The sequence below is a fragment of the Daucus carota genome, chromosome 6, assembly GCF_001625215.2.
Source record: "Daucus carota subsp. sativus chromosome 6, DH1 v3.0, whole genome shotgun sequence".
Taxonomy (NCBI): Eukaryota; Viridiplantae; Streptophyta; class Magnoliopsida; order Apiales; family Apiaceae; genus Daucus; species Daucus carota.
The window spans coordinates 27,474,429-27,488,468 of NC_030386.2; the positions used below are offsets into that span (position 1 = coordinate 27,474,429).

Here is a 14,040-nt window from a genome sequence, read left to right on the forward strand (position 1 = left end):
ATGTATAATTTCCGGACATCTCAACTGATATAACGTCAGACTGTTTTGAACCTCAAGAGTCAAGACGCATAAAATGATACTCCCTCCGTCCCCTCATTTATTTACGTTATTTTTTGGCGCGTTTTTCCACCCTCATTTAAAGTATAGTTTCATAATATATTTTTCAATTTTTTTTTCCTCTGAATAAAAGTTTGATGTTTAAACTTTTATTCAGGGAAAAAAAAATTTAGAAAAAAGTTACGAAGCTATACTTTACCGGAGTCTCAAAATGCGTGCAAACAGTGTACGTAAACTACTCCGGAGACGGAGGGAGTATAAATCACCAGCCGTAACAATAAAGTGTATGTTACATCATCTGTATCAACGAGAACCTCGACAATTTTTTTTGTGCTATTCGCGCATAATTATCTTATTTTTGATAAAATAAGAATTTTTGATGTGTTGTGACTTGTGAGAGGAAAAAAGCATTATTATCTTATTTTTGACAATATTAAAATCTTTGACGTGTCGGGAAAAAAATAAAATGATACGGATCAAAACGGTCATAAAATTGTAGAATTCAAGAATTTTTTTGTTGCTGGGCGTTGATAAGTTTTTATAACGTTAAAATAATTTCCTTGTATTACAATATAGTTTCCTTGTATTAGTGTTATTTCCTGTCTTAAAAATTAGATTACTGTTAATTGTCCCCCTTGTGCAAAGGGCGCATACAACGTAGATATGAACTCTCAGCTGCCGCGAAACAAGGTAAAAAAGGAGGCCGGAGAAGAACCTCACGGCGCCGGCGATGATCGGAGAGAACAAGATGAAGAAGACGAGCAAGCTCTGTTAGCTCTGATTGATCATCGTACTAAACTAGTTGAGACTAACAAGTCACGCGTCATCTATTACACTGCCCAGGTAGTTTCATTCAAATTGATTGTTTTCGAGTTTTCGTGTTTTTTGTTATAATTTATCTGATCATAAATTAATGTTCTCCTTGCAAGATATCATTTCCTAGACTTACTTTTAAATCTTGTTGAAAGCTGATTTGTTGTTCAGAGTTTTGATCTTGAATTTGCATCAAGAAGATGAATTTCGGAAGAATGTCGATGTCAAAGTTTTGTATTAAGTGTAGATTGATAAATGATAAGCAAGTGAATAAGATTGGATAAGGTCGACATGTACTCTTGAAGTTTTGATGTTTTTGTACTTGTAAAGACAGTATGAAACCCTAACATTGAATGGTAGTTTACAAGTTGGATGTTCTAGATGTAGGCTGGTAAATGGCGCGACTACTGTTTTTTCAATTATCAGGTACTGAATAGGATGATTTGTTGCTTTTTAGATTTTTTGTCGTGTACTTCACATTTGATGTGAATGACTTGCTTTTTGAATGATAACATAATGATAGAAGATTAAAGACATGGTCTAAAAGATCTGTGTTAGTCAGATTTGGTGTTTATATGGAAATTCACTGAAAACAAGCAAGACAAGTGTTTTCCAGAATCAAAAGGTCTATTTTTTGTTTTGTCCTTTGCATTGAAAATCATGACAGGGTCATTTTTTTAACCTCAAATTGGTCACCCGACTTTGTAAGTGACAACTGAAGAGACTTTTATGTCTGTTTGTGGAAGGAATAATCAGAATCGATGTGGAATAGGTGATGCAATTATTGATTTCAGACATCTGCCGATAGGCCCGATATTTGATATTTCTATAATTAGTTAGAAAATAATGATATCGACTTATGGTAATATAGTCCTGTAGAGTACTCAGATAATGAAGTAGCAAGTGTTTTGTCAGTAATTTTTCTTATGATGCAATTTTTTTTTTTTTGGATACTGTTGAGAACCAGTCCATCTAATGGATCTTGGCGCCCATTTTGGGGCAATTAGTGCCTTCCTGTCCATATTAATTTGTGAGAATATTGGGGGTGAGAGTGAGACCTCCGCCAAACCAGAGCTTTGGAACCGTGTTGAGAACCGGTCCATCTAAAACCTTAAGGTGTTAGAGGAACTGAGGAAGGCCCCAAATGGATCTTATGCTATATTTCAACAGATACTTTACATTAATAAATGAATAAAATACCTTAGGAAGGTTCTGCATTTTCTAGTTTTTAAAAAACATCATTAATCTTTCTTCATAATATGATATGCAGCTTGAGCAGTCAGAGAAAAAGTTGGAGGAGACGAAGAATCAACTATATCGTCTTCGTAGGCGACGTAATTTACTTGGGTCAAGAGAAATATTAGAACCTGGTATGCTGAACGTAAACGTTGAAAAGGGATCAACTAGTCCTTGTCATATTATTTCACATTCTCCTGAAAACCAGTCTGGGTCTGTATTAGAACCTTTGCAAGGCAGTGTCAAGTCATCCAGGAAATCTGAGGTTGATGTAAAAGGAGTATTTGGCGGCGCTGTTATCCAGAATGATGAAGGCTCTTCTCATAACAAGGCTAAGCCTAGGAAACAAATAGTTATTCCTTCCATGAATCCTGTTACCCCTCAGTTAAGCAAGTCTCACTTGGGCACTAAAGCTTCAAATGGGTCAGTTTCAATTCTTACCCATGGCAATAGTGTGAAGTCTCGTAAAATTTCGTATGAGCAGGATTCTGTGGACATACAATCTAAAGGAACAAAGAGGAAATTTGGTAATTCTTCACTTTTTATGGTGTAATTTCACCATTTTATTTGATTTCATAGCTGCAATTGTGATTTTCGTCACATAACTTCCAGTTACTCTTTATCGTACTTATTCATAAAAATTTTCTACCATTTGCAGAGCAAAAAGAGCATCAAGACTTAATTCGGTTAGTCCGTGGCAGCTCCTCGGCTCAAACTATACGTTGCCAGACAGGAAGTATTATATCTAGTCAGCATAAGAGGAAGTTAAGGAGTCTAATTTTATGTCCAACAAACGATCAGCTTTTTGTTACGAGGTAGACTGAGGTTCTTAAACTTAGGTTTCACTAATAATGTACATGACATTTGTAGTCATAAAATGTATATTTTGCCTGAATAACTATAATTATGATAGGTTTTAGTTAAAGTAAATCTATTACTGTAGTTATTTAGAGATACCATCATTTTATTTGATAAGAATTACCTTTCAACCGTAAAATTATACTATTTGCACATGCATAGTCTTTCCACCTCTTCTGTTTAAATGTTTTACCGATAAAAGTGAGTCCTTCCGCATTATACAAGGTTTTAAATTGGAATTTAAAGTTGGGTGATGCCTTGTTGCTTTCACTGATAATGTGGCTTGAGCAACTCTGTTTGCATGTTTGTTGGACAAGTTGATCCTCTTGTAAAGATTGATTATTTTTATTTTCATTTTCTCTTCATTGGACTTACTATTAAGTAAATATGTTCGCAACCATGCTTTGATGTATGTCTTGGTCTCTTTGTTGCCAACATGAACGGACAAACTTGTTTGACTTTGTAAGTTATTAGCACAGAAGAAAAATTATACCATGCTTTGCGGGCCATTTCATTTAGCGTAGTTGACTGAGATTTGTTCTTTTTGCAGCGCCTTGGATGGAGTTGTCAACTTGTGGCAATTGCAAGCCAGAGGGTAAATTTCGTTTTACACCTAAAACTTAATTTTATTATTAGGCCTGCTAACTCTCTCCCTCTCGTTTTCTACACTCATATGCTAAGCAATCTCATTTTTTATAAAGTCAGATGTTACCATATCACCTGCTGTCTTGACTGAAAAACATATACTTGTCTTATATTACCATATCATCAGTTGTCTTGACTGAGAAACATATACTTATTTAATGTCACCATATCACCAGATGTCTTGACTGAGAAACATGTAATTGTCTAGTGTTACCATATCACTAATTGTCTTGATCGAGAAAATTGTCACGTATCTCCAGTTGTCTTGACGTAAAAATTGTCATCTTTTCTTTGCACATCCCTGTTGGCTTTCTATTTGACATTCCCATTAGCACTTCCATAATTTCATGTGATTTTTTGTCATTTATGATATTTTCATCATCCACAAAAAGATAGCACAAGGGGTTATATACTGATTTTTGACGTGTCTGTTTCCTATCCTGTCTCATTTGCCAAGCATATAATCTCATACTGCCTTGTGCTTAAGCCTTTATTCAGTCTAGAAACATGATAACTATTCCATGTTGGGTCCTTCATATCTCTTTTAATAACATATGTAGATTACATGTTTTTCTCTCTCTAGAATTGAAAAATAATGTATTTGGTTTTAAAATTTACAGATCAACTGCCAATTGCTTAAGTAGCACAGACTGTGTATCTGTCAAGCAAAGGAGATGGCCAGAAGATATTGCCTGGCATCCCCATGGAAGCAGCCTATTTTCGGTGTTCAGTGCTGATGGTAAAGATTCGCAGGTAGCTGTCCTGGATCTAAACAGTAAAAATGAGGTAAATTGTGCAGACGATTGCTTACCATAAATATTTATGTTTGTACCAAGTTCAAATTAAATTCACTTTTATGAAAATAAATGCAAACACCGATAAAGATATGCCGGGTTGTATATTCTGTTATGTAGAATCATATATCGAAATTTACAAAGGCGTCAAATGAAAAAGAGAGGTAGCTTTTTTTTGCAGTGGAGTTATAGCATATTGATTATGAGTATAGTTCAATTGTATGTGCAGATTAAACTTCTCCTCTTGTTAACTAATCATATATATGGAATGTGTACTATCAGAGAACACACACACACACTTATGTATATACGTGTGTGTGTACAGTACATTTTTTTCTTGAATACAACTTTAAACAGCCCTAACAGTCAAAAACAAAAATAAAAAGAACAAAAACGATACTGTTCTTGATAAATGTAAGTGTATGCTATGAGTGATTTAGCAAAAAGCAGTTTGCTATGAGTAAAAGAAAGTGATATTTCTACCAGATACTGTGATTTCTACAGAAAAAGTATAGATAGGAGAAGGTAGGAGTATATGAAAACTGTACTTAGGACCTGACCTTGATGACATTGAAAGAGGGGGGGGGGGGGGGGGGGGGGCAGGAAAAATGGAATGTTTTGTCCTAATCAATGATTGATTTATTTATTTATTTAATCTCCATCAGTTTAAGTTGTTTCCTTGTTTAAATTATCAACAAAAATCCTTTTTCCATTTTAAGGGTGTCTACTTCAATATTCATGTAAACTGCTATATTATCTGCTTTTATGCTTCTTAAATATATAGAAAGTAACCTAAGTAGTAAAAGCTTTCATGTATCCATGTCAGAGGCGTCGTGTTAACTTTCTGGAGGATAAACCACATGTCAAAGGCATCATAAACAATATAATGTTCATGCCATGGGAAGACACCTGTTTTGTTACTGGCGGAAGTGATCATGCTGTAGTTCTCTGGAGTGAGAACGAAGGTATTGGCGAATGGAAACCGAAAGCTTTGCACAGGAACATTCATTCTTCTGCAGTAATGGGAGTTGCTGGGTTGCAGCATAAGCAGGTTATAGTCTCTGCTGGTGCAGACAAGAGGATTATAGGTTTCGATTTAGTAGCTCGTAAATCCAGCTACAGCCATCAAATAGAAAGTAAATGCATGAATGTGGTGCCAAATCCATGTGATTTCAATCTCTTTATGGTTCAGACCGGGTAAGCCTACTTTCTCAAGTCCTTGTCTAATTTATATATAAGTCTAAGAGGATACCTTGCTTTGGTATTAATAACACCTACATTCTCTGGACTTAAGTTGCAGTTTCTTGTAGATTTGTTGTCCGTACTTTACACCGAAGGAGTTCTTATTGGTACTCTAGGCAGATTTATTTTCGCTGTCTAGGTCGGTCATATGAAGAATTTGGTCAATCCACTATAATTACTACTGTAATATTTTTCTACAATGGGAGAAGCATGAAGTATCTGCACAAGTCCTCAAATAACTATGTATTCTAGTAATTTTCACATCTCAGACCTGTTCTAAACATCTACATGAAGACATAACTTCCCTAAATCTTAACTTATCTTTACAGTACTAATTACATATTAATCCAAACATGAAGTTAGACTTGTACTTTTGTACGCCTAGTGACGAACCATATGTAAAAGTTGCGTGCTTGGAAGAATAAGCACTTATATTATACATATGGGTATATGGAGAACATGTTTTAGTGTGTGAACACTGAGAACACTATTGTTCTGCAGCAGAACAATACAACATTTAAAAAATAAAATATCTGCAACACAGTTGTTCTGCACTTTTTCAATATTGCAGAACAACTGTTCTCATAAACAAACTGTTCTCATTTGAATCACTGCTGATATATATATAATGGGATTGGAATCGGATGAAGTATAAGCTTATTCTCGTAGCACCTATCTTTGTGCCGCTTCTCTTTCCCACCTATAATAAAACATGTTTATGTGCAGGACTATGGGAAAACAGCTTCGGTTGTTCGACTACAGGGTTAGGCAGCTCGAAGTCCATGCATTTGGATGGGACCAAGAAAGTAGTGATTCACAGTCAGCGTTAATAGATCAAGCTTGGTCCCCAGATGGTCTGTACATTAGCTCCGGATCAGCAGACCCTATGATCCACATATTTGATATAAGGTATAATGCTAAAAAACCAAGTCAGTCGATAAAAGCTCATCAAAAACGAGTCTTTAAAGCTGCATGGCACAATACATATCCGCTCCTAATATCTATATCTTCTGACCTAAACATTGAATTGCACAAGATCATATAGGTTATCGGTGCACTCTGCTTGTTTTGTATCATTCTCTGCAAAAATTTTGTAACATGTTGTCTGAAACAGGTGTACCTGATGCATCAAAGAGTAGGAAATGAGTTTTAAAACTATTCTTTCGATGCTGTACACAATCGTAGAATAGTCAAATACATTAATTTTAGTTCTGTTAGAACATTCAAATACATAAATTTCATTCTGTCAGATGATTCAAATACACAACCGGTTTTATTAACATTGTTCTCCCCAAAAAACACAAACTAAAAGAGTAAAAAACAAGTACAAGCATTCATGGGTACATGACATGCAGTCATTTATAAATAATCTAGATAGCTGTGGAAGGTGTAGAAGCAACTAGGTAAAGAGGCGTTTTCTTATGAATAGCAATCCCAGATGACTCTTCCATATCAATATCTTCAGCTCTTGCTCCATCCGGCAAATTCCAATCGAAGGTATGCAGCAAATTAGCAAGTACAAGCTCTAATATCACCCCTGCAAAATTGATTCCCGGACAACCCCTCCTACCGGCCCCGAAAGGTAACAACTCAAAGTGCTGGCCTCTGAAATCAATATCAGTATTCAAGAATCTCTCTGGTTTGAACTCCTCCGGATTTTCCCAGTACTCAGAATCCATACCTATCGACATGGCATTTACTAACACCCTTGTTTTCGCTGGAATGTCATAGCCTGCAATGCTGCATCTTTCTGTTGCTTCATGAGGTACTAGTAATGGGACTGGAGGGTGGAGTCTTAATACCTCCTTTATAACCATCTTTATAACCATCTTTAGATATGCAAGTTCCGGAAGATGGCTTTCGTTTACCTGTAGTGAACCACTTTCCTTGACAACTCCTCTCACTTCTTCCTGTGCTTTTCTCATTGCTGATGGTCTTCTTATCAGTTCTGTCATTGCCCATATCAGTGTTACAGAAGAAGTATCCGTCCCAGCTAGAAACATGTCCTGTATTATAAATTTGGTAAAAAATTATAATGGTAATTAAATAAGGAAAACAACTAGGCTTAATAACATGTATACTTACATTTAGTACACCTTTGATGTTTGCATTAGTGAGTCTAATTTCTTGATTAGGATCATCTTGAACCCGAAGCAGCACGTCAACAAGATCTTCATGCTCAGAGCCTCCAGATCGCTCTCGGTGCTCTTGGATTACCATGTCGTAAAAGCTATCCAGATCTCTGAAATTCTTTTCCAATCCTGCTTCAACTCCATTAAGCTTGTTGTACCATCCCATCCATGGAAATAGTTCTGCAATGTTTCCCACACTTATTAAATCCAGTGATTCATTAATTATATCACCAAATTCACGAGTACCGCTCTTTCTCTTCTCTTCACCATGATTCCCTTTCTTACTAAACGTAACTCTAATTACAACATTATTCACTACCATGAATATCAGCTTAGTCACATTGATGGGATTCGACTCTAATGATGAATTGCTGACGGTTTTAATCATATGCGCCACCTCTTCTTCTCGGATAGATTTAAAAGACTCAACTCTCTTTGCACTCAACAATTCTATTACCGCAATCTTTCTTACTTCCCTCCAGTAACTCCCGTAGGGAGCTAAAACAACATCTGTGTAATTGTAACTCGACTTTCTTGAGGCATACAAACTCGGACGATTAGCAAAAATCAAGTCATGTGTCTTGAGAACTTCTTTGGCCATAGCAGCTGACGACACGACAAGCGTTGGAACAGAACCGAGTTGGAGATGCATGAGGGGGCCGTGTTTGTTTGAAAGGCGTCGAAGTGACTGGTGCAAAGGTTGACTAATCTGGTGGATGTTTCCTATGATGGGAAGCTTCCGAGGCCCCGGAGGGAGCCTCTTGGCTTCAGCTTTCTTCTTCATCAAGATGATTGACAAAGGAAAGCAAATGCCGAAAAGAATTGCCAATAATATTGAGAAGCTCATTGTATGGAGTTGTGTAGTAAAAAGGCTAGCCAGTTTATTTCACTCATTTAAAGTTGGTTGTCTATGCTCCATATATACTGTATTGCCTGGGGAGGAGTGATACCAAATTGTAACAAGGCGACAATTAGTAGTACGAGAGAATCTTTATCATAACATTATGCCCAAAACAAACATCTTGATAATAATTGTGATAACTATGATCAAGGTCGTCTCTTGATAATGAGTGGCTAGCTAAGTACGGTTATTCTTTAAGACATATTGCTTAAAAATTAGAGTATATATATTTGAGTACATTTTGATTTAGTACATAATTTCTTATACTATTTTTCTGTAATACATATTCATTCTAGATATATAGCATGCCTTTTTTTTTTTTATCAATAAATAAAAATAAAACAATTCAACTTGACAGTATTTTATCATGAGTACAAAAATAATAATTAAACAAGATGTCAACTTTCTAACTATGATGACATAATATTTTAATATGTTATAAATTCATACTATATTAATTTTTACTACTAAATGAGCAAGATGTCAACTTTTAGCAATCATCATGTCCTAATCTTTTACTAAAATATTTTAAACTTAAAATGCGCATATCTCCTCATGCTTAATCTTTAGTTCCTCAGCACAAAAACATGACATTAATTTGCAGAATAAGAACTTCCCATTAGGTTGATTCCCATGTTAGCATAACTCGCATCAGCGGCAAGATCCTTTTCTATGTAATTAGGTTAAACAAGATTGGTTAAACACTGAGTTATACCCTTTACAAATCTTCTGAAAACTTTAAACCCGAAACAATCGGCAATGACCGGTTATGCGGTCGTTTAGTTCAAGGCCTCGTTTTGTTCGTCAATTTTGAAGTTCCAAGGGTAACACTTCCTTCAACACAAGAGTATCTCCGCGGGTTTGACGGGTGCTATCAAATCTAATATTTTATTTTCTTTCTCTTCAATAATTATTTGGACACATTCATTATTTTTTAAAATAAAATTTGGACAAATTTGTTATCAAAATTTACTCAAAGAATAGGAGCATGGCATGCTGTTGCCTAAAAATGATTGGTTAAATTGGATATCTCATATCAATATCTTGGGCTCTCCCTCCATCAGGCACATTTCTGTCGAAGCCATGCAACAGATTAGCAAGTATAAGCTCTATTATCACGACTGCAAAATTGATTCCTGACAACCCCTCCTACCTCCTCCAAATGGTAACAGCTCAATGTGGTGGCCTCTGAAATCAATATCAGTGTTCAAGAATCTCTCATTTTGGCTGGAATTTCATAGCCTGCGATGCTGCAAGCTCTATTATTACCAGTGCAAAGTCAATTCCCGGACCTGAGACCATGTGCCTACAAACACAATTTCACATTCACCCTTACGGTAAAAAGGCGTGTGGTTGCCTCAAACCCTTACTAGGATTCCCAAATTATAGCAAGTCGAGGGTATCTAAAAATCCAAAAATCTTTAAAATCATGAGACGCTAATATGTGAAGGCTTTTGTCTATCGTAATAAAAAACTTCTCTTTTATACACGTCTATATGACAGGAAGGATAAGTTAATATTCTTATTTTATCGGTATAAAATCATACTTTTATTATTGCAGTTAAAACATTGCAAAACTTCTCTGCTAACAATAATATTACTGGCAGAACAAGATGCTATTGGATATTTTCTTATAAGCAATCATCTAAATTGCTACGAAGGCATGGACGCAACTAGGTAAAGAGGAATTTTCTTTCGAACAACAAGCCCAAAAGACTCTTCCATATTAATATCTTCAGCTCTTGCTCCATCTGGCAAATTCCAGTCGAAGCTATGCAACAAATTAGCAAGTACAAGCTCTAGTATCACCACAGCAAAACTGATTCCTGGACAACCCCTCCTACCGGCCCCGAACGGTAGCAACTCAAAGTGCTGGCCTCTGAAATCAATATCAGTATTCAAGAATCTCTCTGGTTTTAACTCCTCGGGGTTTTCCCAGTACTCGGAGTCCATAGCTATTGATGCGGCATTAATGAACACTCTCATTTTGGCAGGAATATCATAGCCTGCAATGCGGCATCTTTCTGTTGTTTCACGTGGAATAAGTAATGGGGCTGGAGGGTGGAGTCTTAATACCTCTTTTACAATCGTCTTCAGATATACGAGTTCCGGAAGATGTCTTTATTTTACTTGCAGAAAACCTTTTTCCTTGACAACTCCTCTCACTTCTTCTTGTGCTTTTCTCATTGCTGATTGATTTTTCATGAGTTCTGCCATTATCCATACTAAAGTCGTGGAAGAAGTATCCGTCCCAGCTACAAACATGTCCTGTTTAAATAAACAGATAATATTATGTAAATATCAGCTAATTAAAGTTCTCTAGTTTTCTTCAGAATTTTTTTGAGATGCTCATCATCAGGCATAGTAAATATATTTAAGACCTCGAAATTAATAAAAGAAAATGAAGTACTGTAATAGACTACAACCAAGCTCAGAAATATTTTTGCTACATCCTTTTGGAAAGTATTGTAAAGTTTAAAAGGCATGGAAGCATACCGTTAATACGCCTTTGATGTTTTCATCAGTGAGTCTAATTTCTTGATTTGGATCACTCTGAATTCGAAGCAATACATCAACAAGATCTTCATGCTCAGATCCCCCGGATTGCATCCGGTGCTCTTGAATTACCATGTCATAAAAGCTATCCAGAGCTCTGAAATATTTTGCAAATCTTTTATCAAAGCCGTTGAACTTGTTATACCACTTCATCCATGAAAATGAATCAGCAATATTCCCCACACCTAATAACATCATTATTTCATCAATTGTTTCACTAAATTCACTAATGCTACTCTTCCCTTTCTCACGATAACTCTCTTTTTTATTAAACATAGCTCTGAGTACAATATTATTCACTCCCATGAACATCAGCCTGGTCAAGTTAATAGGACTAGACTCTGCTGTTGAATCCGCGACAATCTTAAGTATATATGCCACCTCTTCTTTTCGGATAGATTCGAAAGACCTAACCCTCCTTGCACTTAACAACTCTGTAAGTGCTATCTTTCTGACTTCCCTCCAATACTTCCCATAGGGTGCAAAAGCAAAACTAATATTTTTGCCATTGTAAGTAAACTTATTTGAAGCATACAAGGCTGGAAGGCTAGCGAAAGTCAAGTCATGTGTGTTCATAACTTCTTTGGCCATAGCAGCTGATGAGATGACAAGCGTTGGAACAGAACCGAGTTGGAGAAACATGAGGGGACCGTGTTTGTCTGAAAGGCGTTGAAGCGATTGGTGAATTGGGTGACCAAGCTGGTGGAGATTTCCAATGATGGGAAGCTTCTTAGGCCCCGGAGGGAGCCTCTTGTGTTCATCTTTCTTCTGTATTAACATGATCAACAAAGAAATGAAAATTCCAAAAAAGATTGCCAATGCTACTGTAAAGCTCATTATGTGTCTGAGTGGTGCAGCAAGTGTATAACTGATTCAAAAGGCTAGCAGGTTTTAATTTTATAGATGAGAAACTGATTGTAGACCATACTGTCGGTTAGGGCCTTAGTGGTGTAAACAAACCAAACTATTCGTGAGCTACTCTAGGAAAATATTTGAATTTGATTCGGTAATAATCGAGCCGAGCTCGAGCTCGAGCTATTTGGATGTTTTACCGAGCCGAGCTTGAGTTTCAAATTACTCGGCTCGTAAGGTTCGCGAATATATTTAATATTTTATTTATAATTTATATATTTAATTGAATAGAACTCAAGTCAAACCGATCATATTTCGAGTTTTTGTCAATATTTGGTGACTCGATTCGAGGTTTCGAGCCGAACTCGAGCTTATCGAACTATTTACGAGCCGAGCTTCGAACTTGAAATTAAAGACTCGGTCGAACTCGAGCTCGAGTCCCCTACTTTTCAGTCGAGCTCGAGCCGAGCCTGGTAGTGTTCGACTCGGCTCGGCTCGTTCACACTGTCGGTACATAATGTAAAATAATTCATTTGTTTCAGCCAAATTGTGTTGAAAAATTGATTGTATTTAGGGGCCGTTTGGATGAATTTAAAATAAGTGCTTCTTGTTTAAAATAAAAAAAGTGGAGTAGAAGTTAAAAGCAAGTTAAGGGGCCGTTTGGCCAAACTTAAAAGAAATGACTTCCAGCTTAAAAGTAAAGAAGTGAAAGAGGAGTGAGAAGTTGGTTCAGATTAGAAGTGTTTGGATGCCGTGACTTATAAGTATTTAGGTGTTTAGATAACTTGACTTATTATAAATGGTAAATTTGATAATTTTAAACATAGAATTTATATTATTAATATAAAAATCATTATTAAAATTAAATATCAAAAATTAAATTATTAACGAAAAGATTGGTGAGTTTTGTTTTATATGCAGGTAGGTAAGTTTTTGTTTTACATGCAAGTTGAAAGCCGGGAAAGAGAAGTTATAGGGGCCGTTTGGGTGTACTTAAAAGAAGTGTTTTTTGCTTAAAATAAATAAGCGGAGTAGAAATTAGAAGTTAGATAAGACTTATAAATGATTAAAGTGTTTGAGAAATAAGTAGAAGTCCTGAAACAAAAGCTAGCATTCCTAGCTTTTTACAAGTGTTTTTTGACTTATTACACAAACGGTACGAATAAGTGCTTCTAACTTATAATCCCAGAACCTGGACTTATAAGTTTGAAACAAACACCCACATACTTCCTAACTTCTCAATTCTTACGCAAAAGCTCAAGAAAAGTTGGCATTACTTTTTTACCCAAACAGTCGTTAAAAATGTAGAAGTTGCTTTTTCATGGATAAGAAGCTCTGCTTCTCAATGCCAAACACCCACTATGACTTATAAGTGATTAAAGTGTTTGGGAAAGAAGTAGAAGCCGTGAAATAAAAGTTAGCAATCATAACTTTTTATAAGTGCTTCTCTGACTTATTACACAAACGGTACGAATATGTGCTTCTAACTTATAAACCCAGAAGCCGAATTTAAAAGTGCTTGCCAAACACCCACTTAGTCTTTTAAATGTTTAAAGTTTGTATCTTGGAATATTTGACCATCCTTTTAAATGTTTTAAGTTTGTATTTTGAATATATTTACGTTGTTTTGAATGTTTAAATTTTTTATCTGGGTCATGCAAATTGCTTACTCCTCTATCATCCACAAAAATATATTGAGATTTTTATTGAAATTACTGGTGCTGTCTGTATTTTCAAACTAGATGAACTAGAATTCAGACAAGCGGAGCCGCAGAGCTAGGCTATGGACATATTGAACAACAAATGCATACTAGTAGTGTTAAACGTTTGTTCCGAACAATTGCATACACTTTAACTATATGCATTTGCTTTTATCTAGAAGAAGTGTAAAATTAATATTTGCGTTAAATTGACCAGTAAAAGATACAGAAATGTGGCATAAACGCTTTAATTT

At 35.8% G+C, this 14,040-nt stretch overlaps 2 protein-coding genes and 1 pseudogene across 2 annotated transcripts; 1 reads left to right on the forward strand and 2 right to left on the reverse strand.

Moving 5' to 3' along the window:
• The first annotated feature begins 634 nt into the window (after window positions 1–634).
• LOC108224551 (uncharacterized) lies at window positions 635–6,871 on the forward strand. Its single transcript, XM_017399206.2, has 7 exons — window positions 635–900; window positions 2,141–2,633; window positions 2,765–2,921; window positions 3,515–3,559; window positions 4,230–4,395; window positions 5,230–5,600; window positions 6,372–6,871. The coding sequence occupies exons 1-7, from the start codon at window positions 721–723 to the stop codon at window positions 6,688–6,690; spliced, it is 1,731 nt and encodes a 576-aa protein (XP_017254695.1). The 5' UTR covers window positions 635–720; the 3' UTR covers window positions 6,691–6,871.
• A 25-nt stretch (window positions 6,872–6,896) lies between these two features.
• Window positions 6,897–8,683, reverse strand: LOC108224552 (cytochrome P450 71A9). Its single transcript, XM_017399208.2, has 2 exons — window positions 7,731–8,683; window positions 6,897–7,651 (listed from the first exon to the last, which is right to left on the reverse strand). The coding sequence occupies exons 1-2, from the start codon at window positions 8,622–8,624 to the stop codon at window positions 7,016–7,018; spliced, it is 1,530 nt and encodes a 509-aa protein (XP_017254697.1). The 5' UTR covers window positions 8,625–8,683; the 3' UTR covers window positions 6,897–7,015.
• A 1,554-nt stretch (window positions 8,684–10,237) lies between these two features.
• On the reverse strand, window positions 10,238–12,107 carry LOC108226766 (cytochrome P450 71A9-like; annotated as a pseudogene).
• Between the last annotated feature and the right edge of the window lie 1,933 nt (window positions 12,108–14,040).

Bases quoted from the DNA above. Each gene is read 5' to 3' on its own strand.
- LOC108224551 (XM_017399206.2), top strand. From the start codon at position 721: ATGAACTCTCAGCTGCCGCGAAACAAGGTAAAAAAGGAGGCCGGAGAA. The intron at 2,634-2,764 runs GTAATTCTTCAC...TACCATTTGCAG, and splicing joins AGGAACAAAGAGGAAATTTG to AGCAAAAAGAGCATCAAGAC. The intron at 4,396-5,229 runs GTAAATTGTGCA...TATCCATGTCAG, and splicing joins ATCTAAACAGTAAAAATGAG to AGGCGTCGTGTTAACTTTCT.
- LOC108224552 (XM_017399208.2), bottom strand. From the start codon at position 8,624: ATGAGCTTCTCAATATTATTGGCAATTCTTTTCGGCATTTGCTTTCCT. The intron at 7,652-7,730 runs GTAAGTATACAT...TTTATAATACAG, and splicing joins ACATCAAAGGTGTACTAAAT to GACATGTTTCTAGCTGGGAC.